Source organism: Carassius auratus, chromosome 19, assembly GCF_003368295.1.
Source record: "Carassius auratus strain Wakin chromosome 19, ASM336829v1, whole genome shotgun sequence".
NCBI lineage: Eukaryota > Metazoa > Chordata > Actinopteri > Cypriniformes > Cyprinidae > Carassius > Carassius auratus.
Genome location: NC_039261.1, coordinates 20,136,319 through 20,152,465, shown reverse-complemented (window position 1 = coordinate 20,152,465; position 16,147 = coordinate 20,136,319). Strand labels below are relative to the sequence as shown.

Here is a 16,147-nt window from a genome sequence, read left to right as displayed (position 1 = left end):
AGTCCAAGAGGTACCCCAGGCATCCACCGGCTTCACCCCCTTTCAACTGCTGTTTGGAAGGAAGCCCAGAGGCCTTCTCGATGTTGCACGGAAAGCGTGGGAGAACTAGCCAGCCCCACTGCGCAGCCTGGTCGAGCATGTGTGGGAAATGAGGGAAAGAATCGTCTGAGTCATGCCCCTAGAGAAAGAACACCTCGAGACGGCCCAGCGCGCCCAGCAACGGCTATATGATCACCCGGCCCAAGCCCGTGAGTTCCAACCAGGAGAGAAGGGGTGGTAGGTCTGGTCCCGACAGCAGCATGCAAGTTCCTGGCAACCTAGCAGGGGCCCTACACCATGGTGGAACAAATGGGGCCAGTGACGTACCGTGTGTGGCAGCCTGGCCGCCGAAGAACGGAGTAGATATATCATGTGAACCTGCCCAAGAAATGGGTTCCCTGGCCAGAACAACTTGCAGTGTTCGCCCACATTGCCCCTCCAGTCTGCGGCGGCCCAGAAGACAGAGCTCGAAGCCCTGGTCCGGCAGTTTAAGGATGTGTTCAGTAAAAACCCTGGGCTGAACCATCATTGAGCATGAAATCCTCGCACCACCAGAAGTCGTATTCTTACAGTGGAATCCTAGCCTGACGGCCAACCCAAAGGAGTGTCTCCTCGGCCATACCGAAGCCAAATACCTGGGCTAAAAGATTGGGAGAGGGCTCATCATGCCCCAGGAGAAGAAGGTTGAGGCGTTGAAGAAGTTCCAACGTCCCACAAACAAGACCCAGGTACAAGTTCCTGGAGCTCTTTCCCGCCGGCTACAAAAGCCAGACGAAGAGGCTTTAAAGGAAAGTTGCACGGAAGCTCCAGAGGGCTCTAGCATATCTTTTTTTGCTCACTTACAGACTCAGACGGCACTCCAGGAGAGCGACATTCACCACAGCACTGCACCCCACGAGCACAGAGTGGAAGCCTGCAGCTGTCACCTGAGCACGTTTGATCAGTTAATAAATCACCCTCTGGGGCACTTACCAGCAGTACTGAGTCTGTGTTCTCATTCAACCTGTGACAATGTGAATAAAACAAAAATAATGTAGAAAATGAACACAGAAGAGTGTACGCTGCTTGCATTCAGCTCATATTCCCCAAAATGGTACTGATGTGGAGAGACAAAGGAGATTAAATGTTTATTTGTGTACAAAAATTATTGTAGCTGCTTCATAGCGTTACAGTTGAACCTCTGATGGCAGATGGACTATTATTACAATGATTTTCATACTTTTCTGGACCATGACACTGTTATTTACTTGGCAGGCTATGGGACAGTCTCAAACCTCCCAGTTTTCATGGGGATAAGTGATTAATGACAAACATTTTCATTATGGGGTGGAGTATCCCTTTAACTGTCCTTCATCAGACTGTTTTGTTTCCCCTTCAGTATTCAAACACCGCACCTCTCTTCATCAGACAGGTGCAGCCACTGCAGGATAGTGAGGATCCTCCGCTCCAGAGGAATCACCCTACAGACAGAGAGAGAGAGAGAGAGAGAGAGAGACAGAGAGAGAGAGAGACAGACAGAGAGAGAGAGAGAAAGAGAGAAGGAGAAAGAGAGACAGACAAGAGAGAGACAGACGAGTTCATTCAGCCCTTTGCACACAATATCACAGACACGTCAGAGCTGTTCATCACGAGCGGCTGAACACATCTTCAGAGCGCAAACAAGTGAAGCTCTTCAGAGAAGAACATGAAGCTCGGGACAGACTGAGCTACTGTGAATGACCTGTGCGTCTGTGTGTGTCTCTGGGAGTGTGTGAAAGGTCTTTGTTTGCATCATGTGTTGTTTGTCTCTGGTAGTGACACACTGAGCTTTGCTCCAAACACTGAACGCTGATTTTAGAAGAAAACCTCATTTAAAATGACACTCTGCTCAAGAAACAGTGGATTAACCAGTAGAACTGAAACATTTATGATTATAAACCAGTATCATAAAGCAGAAGGATGAATGATCCTGACATTCAGCACATTTGGACTGAGCTCTCTGCTCACCAGGGCCAGAAGAACGTCCCAGCCTTCACACCCTGTTTCTCTGCTGTGATCCAAATCTGAGACGACAAACAGACAAACACGCTCCAAATTATTAAACATGAACCCACTTCAAACTTTACAACTCCACTTTCCATCCAAACTGAGCCGGATGATGTATTAGTGTTCACATGTGAAACCCGCACAGAATAAGATACATCCTCTGCACCTCAAGCACAGAATCACATTTATTCCTTAAACATGCAGACAACATTATAACGCTTATGTAAAGTGTCTCATCTGTGATTGGCTGAGAGGCATGTGCGGGCGGAGTCAAGACTCACAGGCTGCCCGCCCCACCAGCGGTGATTGAGCTTCTCTCGTCCTCTCAGTCTGAAATGAGCTTTGAACACGGGATCATACATGGAGTTACACACGATCCCGTGAGACTCGGGGTACAGACCCTACGGAGGAACACCAGACAGTCACAAGCAGCTGAGCACACCTACTAAAGGTCATTTTATGCTAAACATGATGTCATGCTTCAATATTCTAGCTTTGTTCAAATCAAACAATCTCCTACATATTCATCTTGAGCATTAAAAGACTTGATTTCAACATTTACTCTCCTCATACAGTCCCGAACAAAGCCTGCTGGGAATGAGACATGTTCTGCTTCACATGATCAGTGATCTCTCGGTCATGTCTGAGTGCACTGACTGAATCTGCTGCACTGTGTGTTTGTTACCGTGGCCAGCGTGTAGAGGTTGGGGAAGGTTTTGGACGGGTACACGGGTCTCATGTGAGGGGCGTGGGTTCCACACGAGCCTATCAAAGAGACACAGATAACATACACATGACACAGGCAAAAAAAACTCATGTATTGGAAATTTATACAGTTTAATGTGTACCTATGGTTATAGTTGAATTGTATTAAAGGTGCAGTAAGTGATTTCTGGAAAATGCTGCTGACATTTGAAATCACCAAAATAATCACGCCCCTGCTCAGAAGACCACACCCCTATGTTGATAGCTCCGCCTACACAGTCACAACACAGGCAGCAATCATGAGTAGATCTAGATCTACAGTGAGATCATGTTCACACTCACTCCTGATCTCTGTCTCCATGACAACACCAGAACTGTCACTCAATCAGGAGAAACATAGTAACTGCTGTCACTGATTAGAAAAACTCAGATATTTATTTCTGAAATAAAAAGTAGTGTGTTACTTTACTATCTGATCATATAACTCACATTACTTCTAGTGTATACTGAAGCAAAAGCCAGCATTGCCCACATATCAAGAAGAAATAAAGCAGCCTCTTTCCTGCTGATTGGCATCGGTGTGTTTTGGTGCTCGAGTCCAGTCCAGTTCTCAACTGTGTTTTTCAAAAGCCACTTACTGCATCTTTAAGCACGGCGTCTGAGCTGACAGAGGCCCAGTGTCAGTGTGTGTGCAGTGAGGGATTGTGGGATTGGTGTGATGCAGGCGTGAGGTTCTGTACTCAGTTTGTGGATGTTGGGGAAGACGCTCTTCCCTTTCTTCATGTAGGAGGCGCGGAAGCCGTCCAGAGACAGAATGATGAGAGGAGGACGGTCAAACCTTCAGCAAATATACACACACGAGAGACGATTGAGTGTACACACACACACACACACACACACACACACTCAGACATTCTCTCTCTCTCTCTCTCACACCACACACACAAACACACAAACACACACACACACACACACACACACACACATCACTCACCCTGTAGGGCATTCTGGGCTCTGAATCTCCTCACAGTCCCCCTCCAGCCAGGAGCTGTCCCCTGCAACACAAACACACACACACACACACACACACACATATATAAATTGTAATAATCAAAAAGCTCCTCAGTTTAATTGAATTAAAAGATCTTTAACAATGTGCTTATCTGACATGTGTGTGTTTAACCCATAAATGTGTGTGAGAGAGAGGGAGAGAGAGTGTGAGACTGTGTGTGTGTGTGTGTGTCTGACCCTTGCACAGTGGTCTGTAGTTGGTACAGCAGTCTCCTCTCAGCAGACAGTCGTCTGAACAGTGACAGGCGTGATCCTCATTCCTGACCTCACCACAGCGCTCTCGCGAACACTCAAACCCTCCCTCTACACACACACACACACACACACACACACACACACACACACACACACAAATAAACACAGAGCATGACAGTGGTACTGAATTACTTCTGTTCATTTGAGCTGATTTATATACTCTACTGATCCTGTTTGTATTTCAGCAGGCATGATAATCCAACAGTGTACTAGAGTTAATATACATAACAAAAATGACAACTACAAATGTCTTTGCATGTGTGTGTGTGAGTGTATGTGTGCGTGTGTGTGTGTGTGTGCGTGTGTGTGTGTGTTCTCACCTGTCTTGAGGCACTCTTTGTCAAAGTTGGAGCAGCAGCTCAGGTACGTCTTACACAGATTATCACACCTGCAACTGGGCGGCTCCGCCTCCTTCAGCTCGAAACAACGGCCCTTACAGGAGCCCGAGAAATCTGAACCCCCCACACACACACACACACACCTCAGTCTGATGCCATAAACACACATGAATATGAACACAGACGGTTGGAGACGGACTGACCTCTGATCTGTGAAGGAGTGTCGTCCACCTCACCTGATGACTGACCGGCCTGAAACACATACGCCTCACACACGGCCAGCGCTAACACACACACCGCCTGAGGGACACACACACACACACAACACACACACACACACACACAAACACAGAGATACTGTAAAACTTATTGCTATTTTTCCATCTTATTGGGATCCAAATAATACAATGTCATTATTTATTTATTTTTTCTAAACTTGACTCAAATTTTTATTTTAATGTTTGTATCCCCAGGGTACATCGTTCCTTTGAGTAATAAATTCACTGGAAACCGAACACTTGTTAATCAATGCTTGTTACAACATGGTTGTAATTCCTGAACGCTTCGGAGTACAGACCTAACGTTGGTTCTTTTTTAAAGACGACACACAGCAGACTAATAAAAAATAAATACGTTTACAGTAAAGATAATGGAGAATACTTTATGTCTAACCAAGTTGTGTTCCAAATTTTAAGTTGATGTCACAAAAATTGTGGTTCCTGTAAGATTTTGTTTGGGTGCAATACCAAAAACAACCACTGGGTTTATCTGATGCAGTTTTCAATCCTTTTCTGTCACAATATCAACCATGCTTTTAGATGTGCTATATAAATAAAATTGAACTGAACTGAACAATATCACTTCTGTTTCAGACACCAAATATGGAATCTTGACTGTCAGACCTTTCCATATGTTTTGTGTAGTGAGCGATCTATAACTGTGGCTGTGACATCTGAGATCCAAACTCTCACACCTGTGCGATTCCCCCTTTCCACAAAATATACTACATGCACTGAATGAATGGAACTTCACTGTGCAATGAGCACTGACGATTCACTGAGCACTTGAACTCTTAATAATAAACACCATTCTGAATTCACCTTTACCTCTGTGACCCGAGTCATACCTGACAGAAGGCTTGACCGAAACTTAAACAAGGATGAATTCAGCGCAACCAGAAGACAGCTCTTCCGCTAATCCTACTCCCACGTTGGTGTACATGGCAAGCTCGATATCCCAACCAGCACCCTTCTCTGGTAGGGAGGAAGATTGCAATGGGTTTCTACTACAATGTTCACTGGAACAGCACGTGCACCAGTACACTACAGAAAGATCTAAGATTTCATTTATTATACAGCAATTGTCTGGACCAGCACTGAGATGGGCCGAAGCATTATGGTTTCAAGAATCAACAATCACCTCATCCTTACAGAATTTCATCGGCCATTTCAAAGAGGTGTTTGGACGTCAAGTGGGAGATTCCTCGGTCAGAGATCAGCTGTTAAATTCACGACAGGGCAAAATAACTGTTTCTGAATACTCCATTGAGTTTCGCACTTTGGCAGCAGCAAGCGGATGGAATGAAAAGGCCCAACGAGGACTAAATCCCGCTCTCCGACCAACTTGCCATATATGATGACAATCTGGGATTGGAAAAATTCATGCAGCAAGCTCAACGTGTGCATCTATGGTCACAGTCCTGCTATCGAGAAACAAACCAAGTGAGCAATTCTCTTCGCCCAAGCATGCCTGAAAAACCTCCTGAACCACCACCCGAAAAAATGCAAGTCGATTCCCAACGGCTATCTCCTGAAGAACAAAATTGTCATAGAGAACAGAGGTTATGTCTGTACTGCGGGGGAAGGGACCATTTCATACGTACCTGTCCATCTCGTCCTCCACGGTTAGTGGTGAGTGCGGTCCTTCCTCAATCTTCTATGTCGACCCCACTAACCATTTCAGTGAATTTGAAGTTTAGAGGCCTCGATGTCGAGGCTACCCCAGCAGCAGCTAGTTTTTTTATTTGTTCCTAAAAAGGATGGAGGGTTGAGACCATGCATTGACTACAGAGCCTTGAATAAAATAACGGTAAAGTTCAGCTATCCTATTCCATTAATCCTAACTTCCCTCGAACAGCTCAGGGATGCCCGTATCTTCTCGAAGCTGGATTTACGAAGCGCATACAACATGATCAGAATCAGAGAAGGAGATGAGTGGAAGACGGCTTTCATCAACCCTGCTGGTCACAATATCTTGTGATGCCGCATGGTCTAGTAAACGCTCCATCCGTCTTCCAGAGTTTCATGGACGAAGTCCTACGTGAGTACCTGAACCAATTTGCTCTTGTTTACATTGATGACATCCTCATTTATTCCCCGAATGAAAAAGACCACCAGTGCCATGTGGCCAAAGTATTTCAACGACTCAGAGACTTCCCCTTATTTGTAAAAGCCGAAAAGTGTATCTTCCATCAGCAGTCCATTGAGTTCCTCGGCTACACGATTAACATGGAGGGGGTAAAGATGGACAACAAGAAGACCCAAGCCATTACCTCATGGCCTACTCCAAAGACCATCAAGTAACTGCAAAGGTTTTTGGGTTTCAGTAGTTTCTACCGGAGATTTATAAACCAGTATAGCATGATTACTGCCCCACTTACCTCTCTCTTAAAGGGAAAACCCAAGGTATTCAACTGGACCCCCGAGGCTGAGCAAGCTTTCCAGACGCTGAAAGAGGTGTTTACCACAGCTCCCTTATTACAACACCCAGATCCTGAAAAAAGATTTATAGTGGAAGTGGAGGCCAGGTCGGCTCTTTTCTTCACTAGATTTCATTTTCAGATCGCTTATCGCCCTGGATCCAAGAACATCCGAGCAGATACCCTGTCACGACTTTACACCATGGAGGAGAATCCAGAGGAGCCAGAGCCTATCTTTCCCACCAAGTTGTTTGTAAATCCTATTCGATGGGACGAAGATGAAATGAAAATGAAATGCTCAGAGAACAATCTCAACATCAACCCATGCAACCCGCATGCCCACCGGGAAGGACGTTTGTACCCGAGGATCATCGCAAGGCTCTGATCTCCCAGGTACATTCCTCAGTGGGGACAGGCCACCCAGGGGTAACAAAACTCTTGCTTCTTTGCAGCACAAATATTGGTGGCCAGGCATGCAGGAGGATGTGCAGGAATTCATTATAGGATGTGTGCTGTGTGCCATAACCAAGGTCCCACGACATCTACCCACAGGAAAGCTGGTACCCTTACCTATTTCTCATCACCCATGGTCTCACATTCGGATAGATTTCATCATGGATCTCCCAGTTTCTGATGACAAGACATGCATTCTAGTAGTCATTGACAAATTTTCCAAGGCATGCAAACTAATCCCTTTACAAGCTCTTCTCACAGCCTTTGAGACTGCTGAACTATTGTTTGAACAAATGTTTAGGAACTTTATGCGGTATGTGGGCATTCTTTTCCCTGTTAAATGTAACTGTCAGACTCCCTTCCGGTTATCATCCCCAGGTCAATGGACAAACGGAATGCAAAATCCAAGACTAACCTCACTCTGTTTCAGTGTGTTTTAGGCTATCAATCCCCACTCTTTCCCTGGTCAGGTGAACCTTCAGAAGTCCTAGCAGTCAATACTTGGTTCCAAAACAGTGAGAGGGTTTGGGACCAGGCCCACCAGCATCTCCAACAAGCAGTGAACCAGCAGCAACACTTTGCTGATCTCCACCAAAGAGCAAATCCCACGTACCAACCTGGTCAGCTAGTATGGCTCTCTACCCAAGATATCCGCTTGAGACAACCCTGTAAAAAGCTCAGCCCAAAGTATATTGGACCCTTCCCCATCGAACGCCAAGTTAATCCTGTCACGTACCGTTTACAATTACCTGCTCTGTATAGGATACACCCCACCTTTCACGTGTCCTTGTTAAAACCCCATCACGCTCCTGTCTCTGTTCCCTCCACAGACCCAGGGGGTAGTGTAAGGGATCTGGCAAGCCCGGGCCCCACCAATCACCAACGCTCTCAATCACCTGACTATTTATCAGCCACGTATCACGGAACCAATCAAGAGCACTATAAATACACTCACCCACACCTCAGTTCCCTGTCAAGCCTCCAACAGGAAAGATCCTTGCAGTTGTCTCCCAGCGCCTTCAAGTCAGACGTAACGTATACTCACCTCAGTGTTACACTAACCTGTGTTCTTGTTCTGCTGTTCCCAGGACTGTGGATCACCGTGCGATGCCATGTGATTCTATGGTTGCTGTATTCTCCAATGATCATTCCGAGTGGGTACTGTCTTTGGCTTGTGAGAAGGAAGCAAAGAATAGTGAGCGATCTATAACTGTGGCTGTGACATCTGAGATCCAAACTCTCACACCTGTGCGATTTCCCCCGTTCCACGAACTATACTACATGCACTGAATGAAAGGAACATCACTGTGCCACGAGCACTGACGATACACTAAGCATTTTGAACTCTTAAACACCATTCTGAATTCACCTTTACCTCTGTGTCCCGAGTCATACCTGACACATATATTATGAACACCTTTATAATGCATTATGCACAAAGGATTTAAGTTTATTTTTTTTATTTAATAATTTTTCCAGGATTCCATAAGTTTTAAGAGCTCAGTGTTATTCATGGTTTCTACTAACTTTAATCAATTAATCTTGTTCCTGATTAACTGGAAAAGCATATTTTAAACATTTTTACATTATTTTATTACAATTCTTTATATTAGACAGAATGAATAGTAAAATATTTTAGAGCTTGGCATAACTAGAGAAATATATATTAATTATAGAAATGCCCATGTGGTTTAGATTAGATTTTGTATGTTACTGTGAGGAACAGGTTGATTTTTAGTCATTTTAGTTCATTTTATCTAAAGTTTATAGAGAGCCCCAGCGGGCCCCGGAGGACGAGGAGCTCTGGTTCACAGCAGTAATGATGTAAATTTGAGCGGTGTGGGTTACATGTGTGTAAAGGGTTAAGAGGGTGCTGGGACGCGATGGGACAGGACTCATCACGCTGGAGATCTGATCTGAATGCATTGATGCAATGTATTGGATGGAAGCATCTGCAAAATGCATGAATGAAAAATGAAAATAATAACACAAAATCTAATCTAATCAGATCAACTGCCTCCTAAAAGCAGTGAGCATTAATTAATACAGCCAAACTAGAACTGTTGATGCGTGGCAGTGTTTGTCCTCTAACATACTACATAAGTAGTAATAATTTTGTTTTGTTTTTTAATGTCTCTTTCTCTTTAGTTATCTTACTTCATTTCAGTTTGTTATTTTATTACTTAAAGTTAAAATAAAAGTAAATGTGAAATTGACAACTAGCTGAAATAAGTTCAAATTTGATTCATTTCAATTTGATTTTGATTATTTATTTATTTTTATTTACTATAATAGCCCTGAATCCAATGGAATCTCATATATTTTATGATATAACCTGAGTTATTATGAATCTTACTAAAGAACCTTATAAATAGACTGATTTCAATACAAGATAAAGTTGTATACTCATTCATCTGCCTCTGATAACCTCTCAGATTGTGTGTGGTTGTGTGTTTTTATTGTGTTTTTCTGCTGTGGGACAGAGATGTGCACACACAGGACAGTTCGATAGTTTGTATTTACACACCAGCTTGCGAAATCTGCCCAGCAAAACGACCAGCACAGACATTTATTCCAGAACTTATCAAAGAACTGCGACACTGTTGCGTTTCGTCTGTTCTCAGCTCGTGTCGTGTCATTGCGCGTTATAGCGGCAGTGAGAATGTGTTTTCATCGCAATCTTACCAGTTTTCCCACGCTCATGATTCCTGATAATCCTGCTGCTGAGTGATAGCGCTGCTCGTGCTCCGCTGCTGCGCGCCCACGGGTCTCTGCGCGTGAACCCGGCGCGTGACCGCGACCGCTGCGCTGCGCATGTGCTGAGAAAGCGCGGGAGAGTTCAGTTTGAGGCGATATGGAGAACGCCGCGATTAGATCAGGCACGTGCACAGGTAGGGCTCAACCTGTGCAGAGCACATGCCCTTTTTGCCCTTACACTCCGAAGTGCCCTTTTTTTGGTGGTGTTTTTTTTTTTTTTTTTTTTTTTTTTTTTTTTTTTTAATCAATGCTATTGGTCACCTAGATGAAAATGTAATGTCGCCGTTTTAATGACGGACAGAAAAAAAATCACATTTGCACACATTCGCTGGTCAAAAACGATATATCTAATACAACAACATATAATTTGTTTTTAGCATCGGAAAATCATAACAGGTGCGCCCCCCCCCCCCCCCCCCCGCTGTTTCGTACTAGAACTTACACAAAGCGACGAGTAATCCTCGTCACCTGGTAATTAATTTCTTCTTTGATTTATGATTGCTGATACACTTAATTTATTAACATTTAGGCTAATCATGTTATGGTATACTCTCCGCTCGTCCTCACATGTATAAAATGTTGTAAAACATTGTTTTACTACAGTAATGTAGTAGTAACTAAAAAAAATTACAGAAGATCACTGAAATCTTTATATTTTATTATGCAGAATGTAATTCATGATTCATTCCAAGGCTTCATTTATTTGATCCAAAATACAGCAAAATCAGTAATATTGTGTAATATTTTTACAATTTTAAATAACTGTTTTCTATTTGAATATTTTAAAATGTAATTTATTTTTGTGATCAAAGCTGAATTTTCAGCATTATTACCCCAGTTCAGTACTCTTCAGTGTCACGTGATCCTTCAGAAATGCTTTTCACTGCAACTGTAATTTTCACTATTTTTAATTATTTTTTCATTGCTGGCTTATTTTAGGGAAAGTGTAGTGAATAAGAGACCTTCAAGAGACCAACATCCCTGGTCCACCACAGTATCAAATTTTTGCCAGATACATGGCTCACAGAAGGTTGCTGTTGTATTAGGTTTAAAGAAGCCCTTAAAACCCTGTTTATCTATATTATCTAATTATCTAATATTATTATTATGGTTGTTATTAATCGTGAATAAATCTAAAGCTTTTGAGACTATTATTTTGTGTTATTGAATTTGTCATGAAGATGTGACCATTTCTTCCTTTTATGCAGGCTTACTAAATAATCTTGATATAAAAAATGGGGGGGGGGGGGGGGGGGGATGGGTGCCCTTTTTCAGTTTCAGCACATGCCCCTCAAAAGGTCTGTGCACGGCCCTGGATTAGATCATTAATCGACACCAAAAGTCACCAAAAGTGTGGAAACTGATCTTATTGCTCTGTTTAATTCATGTATACATTGAATGAATTGATTTTTAAACTGGCAGGGATGAGGGGTTTAGAGTTATTCGGTGTGTTTTCTCAGAGCTCTGCTCCGACATGCGTCTGATTTTCCCAGAAGAGCTCCTCAAGTATCCAGCAGGTAAGAGAGAGGAAAGATCTCCAACATGCAGATGATTTCTTGGAAAACTGATCATTCATCTTGTAACATAATAATTATAGAGTTTGTTCCAGCCAGGGTTTTCAAATTTTGCTCAATTACTCAAAACTAGTCCAATATTTATAATATAGGCTTCATTTTTTTTGACATTCTCCTGATAAAATTTGTGTTCCCATGGAAAAATGTCAATTTATTGGGATCGCTTCAACCCACGGACATGAAAAACAACCAGCGGCAACATAGTTTAAGTATCCCGACTTCACGGGAAAACCGCAGATTTAGCAACACTGCACACACTGATGATTTACAGGTGAGTTTGACGGATGGTTCTGACACCGACCGCCTCTGATTGGACAATTTCACCTCACCACTGACCCGCCCACTTACTGTAATAGATTTAGTAGCGTATGTGTGAATACTTGCAAACTACCATACTTTTCCTGCTCAAGTAACATTTCTCTATTATCAATGTTGAACAGAAAGTTTAAAAGAACAGCATTTATTTTAATAGAAATCTTTGTTATAAATCTATTTAATGCATTCTTGCTGATTTATATATATATATATATATATATATATATATATATATATATATCTACGTACTGCAAACTTTTGAATGATGGTTTATCACAAAAATACTGTGGAGCACAACTGTGTTCAACATTGATAATAACCAGAAATGTGTCTTGAGCAGTAAATCATCATATTATTCTGATTTCTGAAGATCATGTGACACTGAAGACTGGAGGAATGATGCTGAAAATACAGCGGAGCATCACAGAAATACATTACACTTTTTTCCTTTACTTTTACTTTTTACACTTAAATTACAGAAATATTAGGAATAGTTTGCAGATCGAGCCCTCGTCTACAGTATGCAGAAGCTTTTCCATCCTGAACTTATCCAAGTGTAATGCAGGGTATTTACTGAATGTTCAAATGTATAATTTTTTGGACATTTAGTTTGTTTTTATTTAAATGGCCTCTAAGCTAATCTTGTTAATTACTGAGGCTGCGTGATGACAGCGAGTGTGCTGTGGTATACTGCTGTTTGAAACGTCTGTCACTGTATTCTGTATAATGTTTCAGATGCTGTTTTACGGTAAGTACACTAGTAATCATTCAGAGCTGTTTGAGAAGCTTTCCGATGTGTTGTCAGAGCTGATTTCTGTCCTGTTCTGCTGGATTCATCTGATCTGAAAGCAGATCTTCAGCACTGCTGCTGTTTGAAGAGCTGAAGGCAGATAATCGTTGACCAGAGACAGACAAATATTTACTCCGGTAAAAGTGCAAACGCAAGACATTTCCTTCATGTCAAAACCTGTAAGGATCCATATTGTTCCTGCCAGAGCTGGGCCTTCATCTCTCTCTTTCTCTCTCTCTCTCTCATTCTCTCTCACTCTGTCTTTTCAATCCACATAACTTGGCATAAAGTACATGTTGCGTTGCAGAAGTATTCAAATGACGTAGAAAATAGAAAATGGATTGGAACAACTTGGTCAACAGCTTGACCTCAGGGAGGCAGTGATCCAGTTATATGACCTCTGAACTTCAGATTTGTTCTTTTGAGGCCTACATTGATGTCAGGCAGTTTATACTGTAGTATTCAATTAGCTCATATCAGGCCAGTACTCTAGTAAACAAAGGCAGATGTAGCTTAGCTAAGTAAGATGACTGTAAAAATATGGATGTTTGGATAATGATTCATAAAGGCGTTTTGGACTAACTGAATGATAAGCTCCCTTCAGTAACCTGTTAATGACCACAACAACCTGAACCTAAACACATACAGTAGGGTGATATCAGCTAAATTGGGCCACTTTTTGGTAAATCGTTTGGGACAATAATACAATACCATATATGCCTATTCCATGTGTATTTATGATTAATAATGAAATTATGTAATAAAATATAATTATTTAGACCTTACAGTTCTAGAAACATCAGTTGTGCCAACTTTTTTTGCATGAGCAGTTTCAGGTTCAATGGGCCAGTCAAACTGCAAAGGGAAATAGTAATTCATCATCAATTTTAATTTTAAAACACAACTGCTTATACAGCAACATACCATTTAAACTGCATTAAACAAACATATTCAAATGTGGCATTAAAAAAGTAAATTTGGACTGTTTTATCTCTGTATCCTTTCCTCTCTGGTCCTTGCTCCTCCTCTCTTTCTCTCTTTCTGTCTCCTCTCATTTCCTCTGCATTCATTTCTCCTCACCTGTTCTCTCACTTCCTGTCTCCTGTGTCTGTGTGTGTGTGTGTGTGTGTGTGTGTGTGTTTGTAAGTGACACAGATGATGGCCCATTTTGCCTCAGTGGGTTAAGGTAAATTGGGCTGCCAAGGAAAACATCACTTTTTCAGAAAATACATTCCTATACCAAACTAACATTTTTTTTTCCTGATTGATGCCATCAAGACAGATATTATGCATAGTTTTTTTTATGTGCATGTTTGTTTTTTTATAGATTTATCATCCTTATAATAGTTTAGTTAGATTTGGTATGCCAGGCTACTTACCACACAGCTCTCTGGTGCAGTCTTGATAAGAATTATTGCCCCGCCCACCATAGCAACTATAAACCAATCAAATCTCCTGTTACTTGTCAAGCACAGTTATGACAACAGTTTGAAATCCTTTGTAGTCATTGGTTCTAAATTCCAGAGGGGCTGGGACCCCCAAACCTTAAATGGACCATTTTACCTGATATCACCCGTGTATAAATCATGTAAATGATTAATCTGTGAACATGATCAGAAACACATACATGCAAAGGTATGTTAACTACAGCACACTGTAAATAATACACCTAAATATACTGAATAATATAGATAAGGGCTTTCTCTAGGATGCATGTACATTTAGTGCATACACATGCCCTTAGTTACTTTGGCTGGCCTGTTTTTAATACATCAGTTAGACCTCAGATTAAATAATGTCACTTTGATCTGTTCCTCAGGTCTAACATCTGTCTCAGGAGAAAACACCTCATTTTAGACACTCATCTCACAGTGGCCTTTTATTGTGTCCAGACTAATTCACACCTGTGCAATAATCCTGATGTCTAATCAGCATCTTGATATGACACACCTGTGAGGTGGATGGATTATCTCAGCATAGAAGTGCTCACTAACACAGGTTTAGACAGATTGTGAACAATATTTGTGAGATATAGGCCTTTTTTGTGTTGCTTTCATAATTCTGTTCAGTGTATGTTACTCATGAGTTAACTACAGTAACTACAGTACTTTTAAACTAATTTAACACTTATTGTTCATTCATTTTAATGGGACAAAGAAGCTTCAGGTCAAAACATGGTGGATGTCTTTATACTGTATAACCCCTGCAGATCTACAGGACGCACTTCATCAAGGATCAGGCAGTAAGTTCTTCACTGGTTTTCAGTACATACTGTAACAGAACAGGAACTGGGCCATTGTCTAATCTTGGTTAAAGTCACTCTATGGTTATAATATCTGGTTCCTAACTAAACAGTGTAACCAGTCAAGGTTCAGAGACTTTTGACTCATCTGAGGGCTGTCTGATTAAAGATGCACATTTACACTGGAGCACATCATATAAAGCCAATCTTCTGTTTGTTGTCTGCAAATATGATGTTCCTCATGATATTCTAGCACTGTTTCTCTGATTGATTTGTGTCAGATCTGCCATCAGAGGGCAGTGTTGACTAGAGCTGTAATCGGGCCTTAAAAGTTAGGCCCGACAGGACCCGAGCCCGACAAGTACATTTTGATTGACAGCTTTTTTAAAGCCCGAACCCGTTTACAGCCCGACATTATTCAAATGTGCGCACGCACAAAGCTCTTTTGCCTTTTGTCAACAATGAGTAATTTATTCATGTTTTAACATAATTTACTCATAACTAACGTAGACTAGACCACTTGGAAGTTGGAATAAAGAAATAAAATAAGTCCTGTGTCACATCGTAACATCTCAGCATTCTAGACATAGGCTCATTTAACCTATAAATAGACCAACGCACCAATAAAAACGAGTCATTTAAAAAAAAAAAAAAAAAAAATTAAGATAAATTTTAAATTAAGATGGGTATTTGGCAATAACGAAATTAAGATAAAGGCTCCGCCGGATTTGCTTTATTTAATAAAAGAATAATGCCAACATTAGCGTAAATATACTCTGTCAACATTATGCATTTAAGACTCAATGAATATTTAGTTATCATTTGAAAAACCTTTACTCTACAGAGATTAGGCTAGATCTACATGTTTTTTGTGGAGGAAAATGA

At 41.6% G+C, this 16,147-nt stretch overlaps 1 protein-coding gene across 1 annotated transcript in view; it reads right to left on the bottom strand.

Moving 5' to 3' along the window:
- Window positions 1-10,379, bottom strand: part of LOC113119737 (ectonucleotide pyrophosphatase/phosphodiesterase family member 2-like) — a 28,390-nt gene extending 18,011 nt beyond the window's left edge. The window contains exons 1-10 of the mRNA XM_026289369.1: window positions 10,270-10,379; window positions 4,637-4,733; window positions 4,416-4,547; window positions 4,018-4,143; window positions 3,764-3,824; window positions 3,510-3,607; window positions 2,750-2,829; window positions 2,346-2,465; window positions 2,026-2,081; window positions 1,434-1,499 (exon numbers count right to left, since the gene is read on the bottom strand). Of these exons, the coding sequence (XP_026145154.1) occupies window positions 1,434-1,499; window positions 2,026-2,081; window positions 2,346-2,465; window positions 2,750-2,829; window positions 3,510-3,607; window positions 3,764-3,824; window positions 4,018-4,143; window positions 4,416-4,547; window positions 4,637-4,733; window positions 10,270-10,287 (854 nt within the window). The 5' untranslated portion in view covers window positions 10,288-10,379. The remainder of the gene's footprint in view (window positions 1-1,433; window positions 1,500-2,025; window positions 2,082-2,345; window positions 2,466-2,749; window positions 2,830-3,509; window positions 3,608-3,763; window positions 3,825-4,017; window positions 4,144-4,415; window positions 4,548-4,636; window positions 4,734-10,269) is intronic.
- Window positions 10,380-16,147: the final 5,768 nt, after the last annotated feature.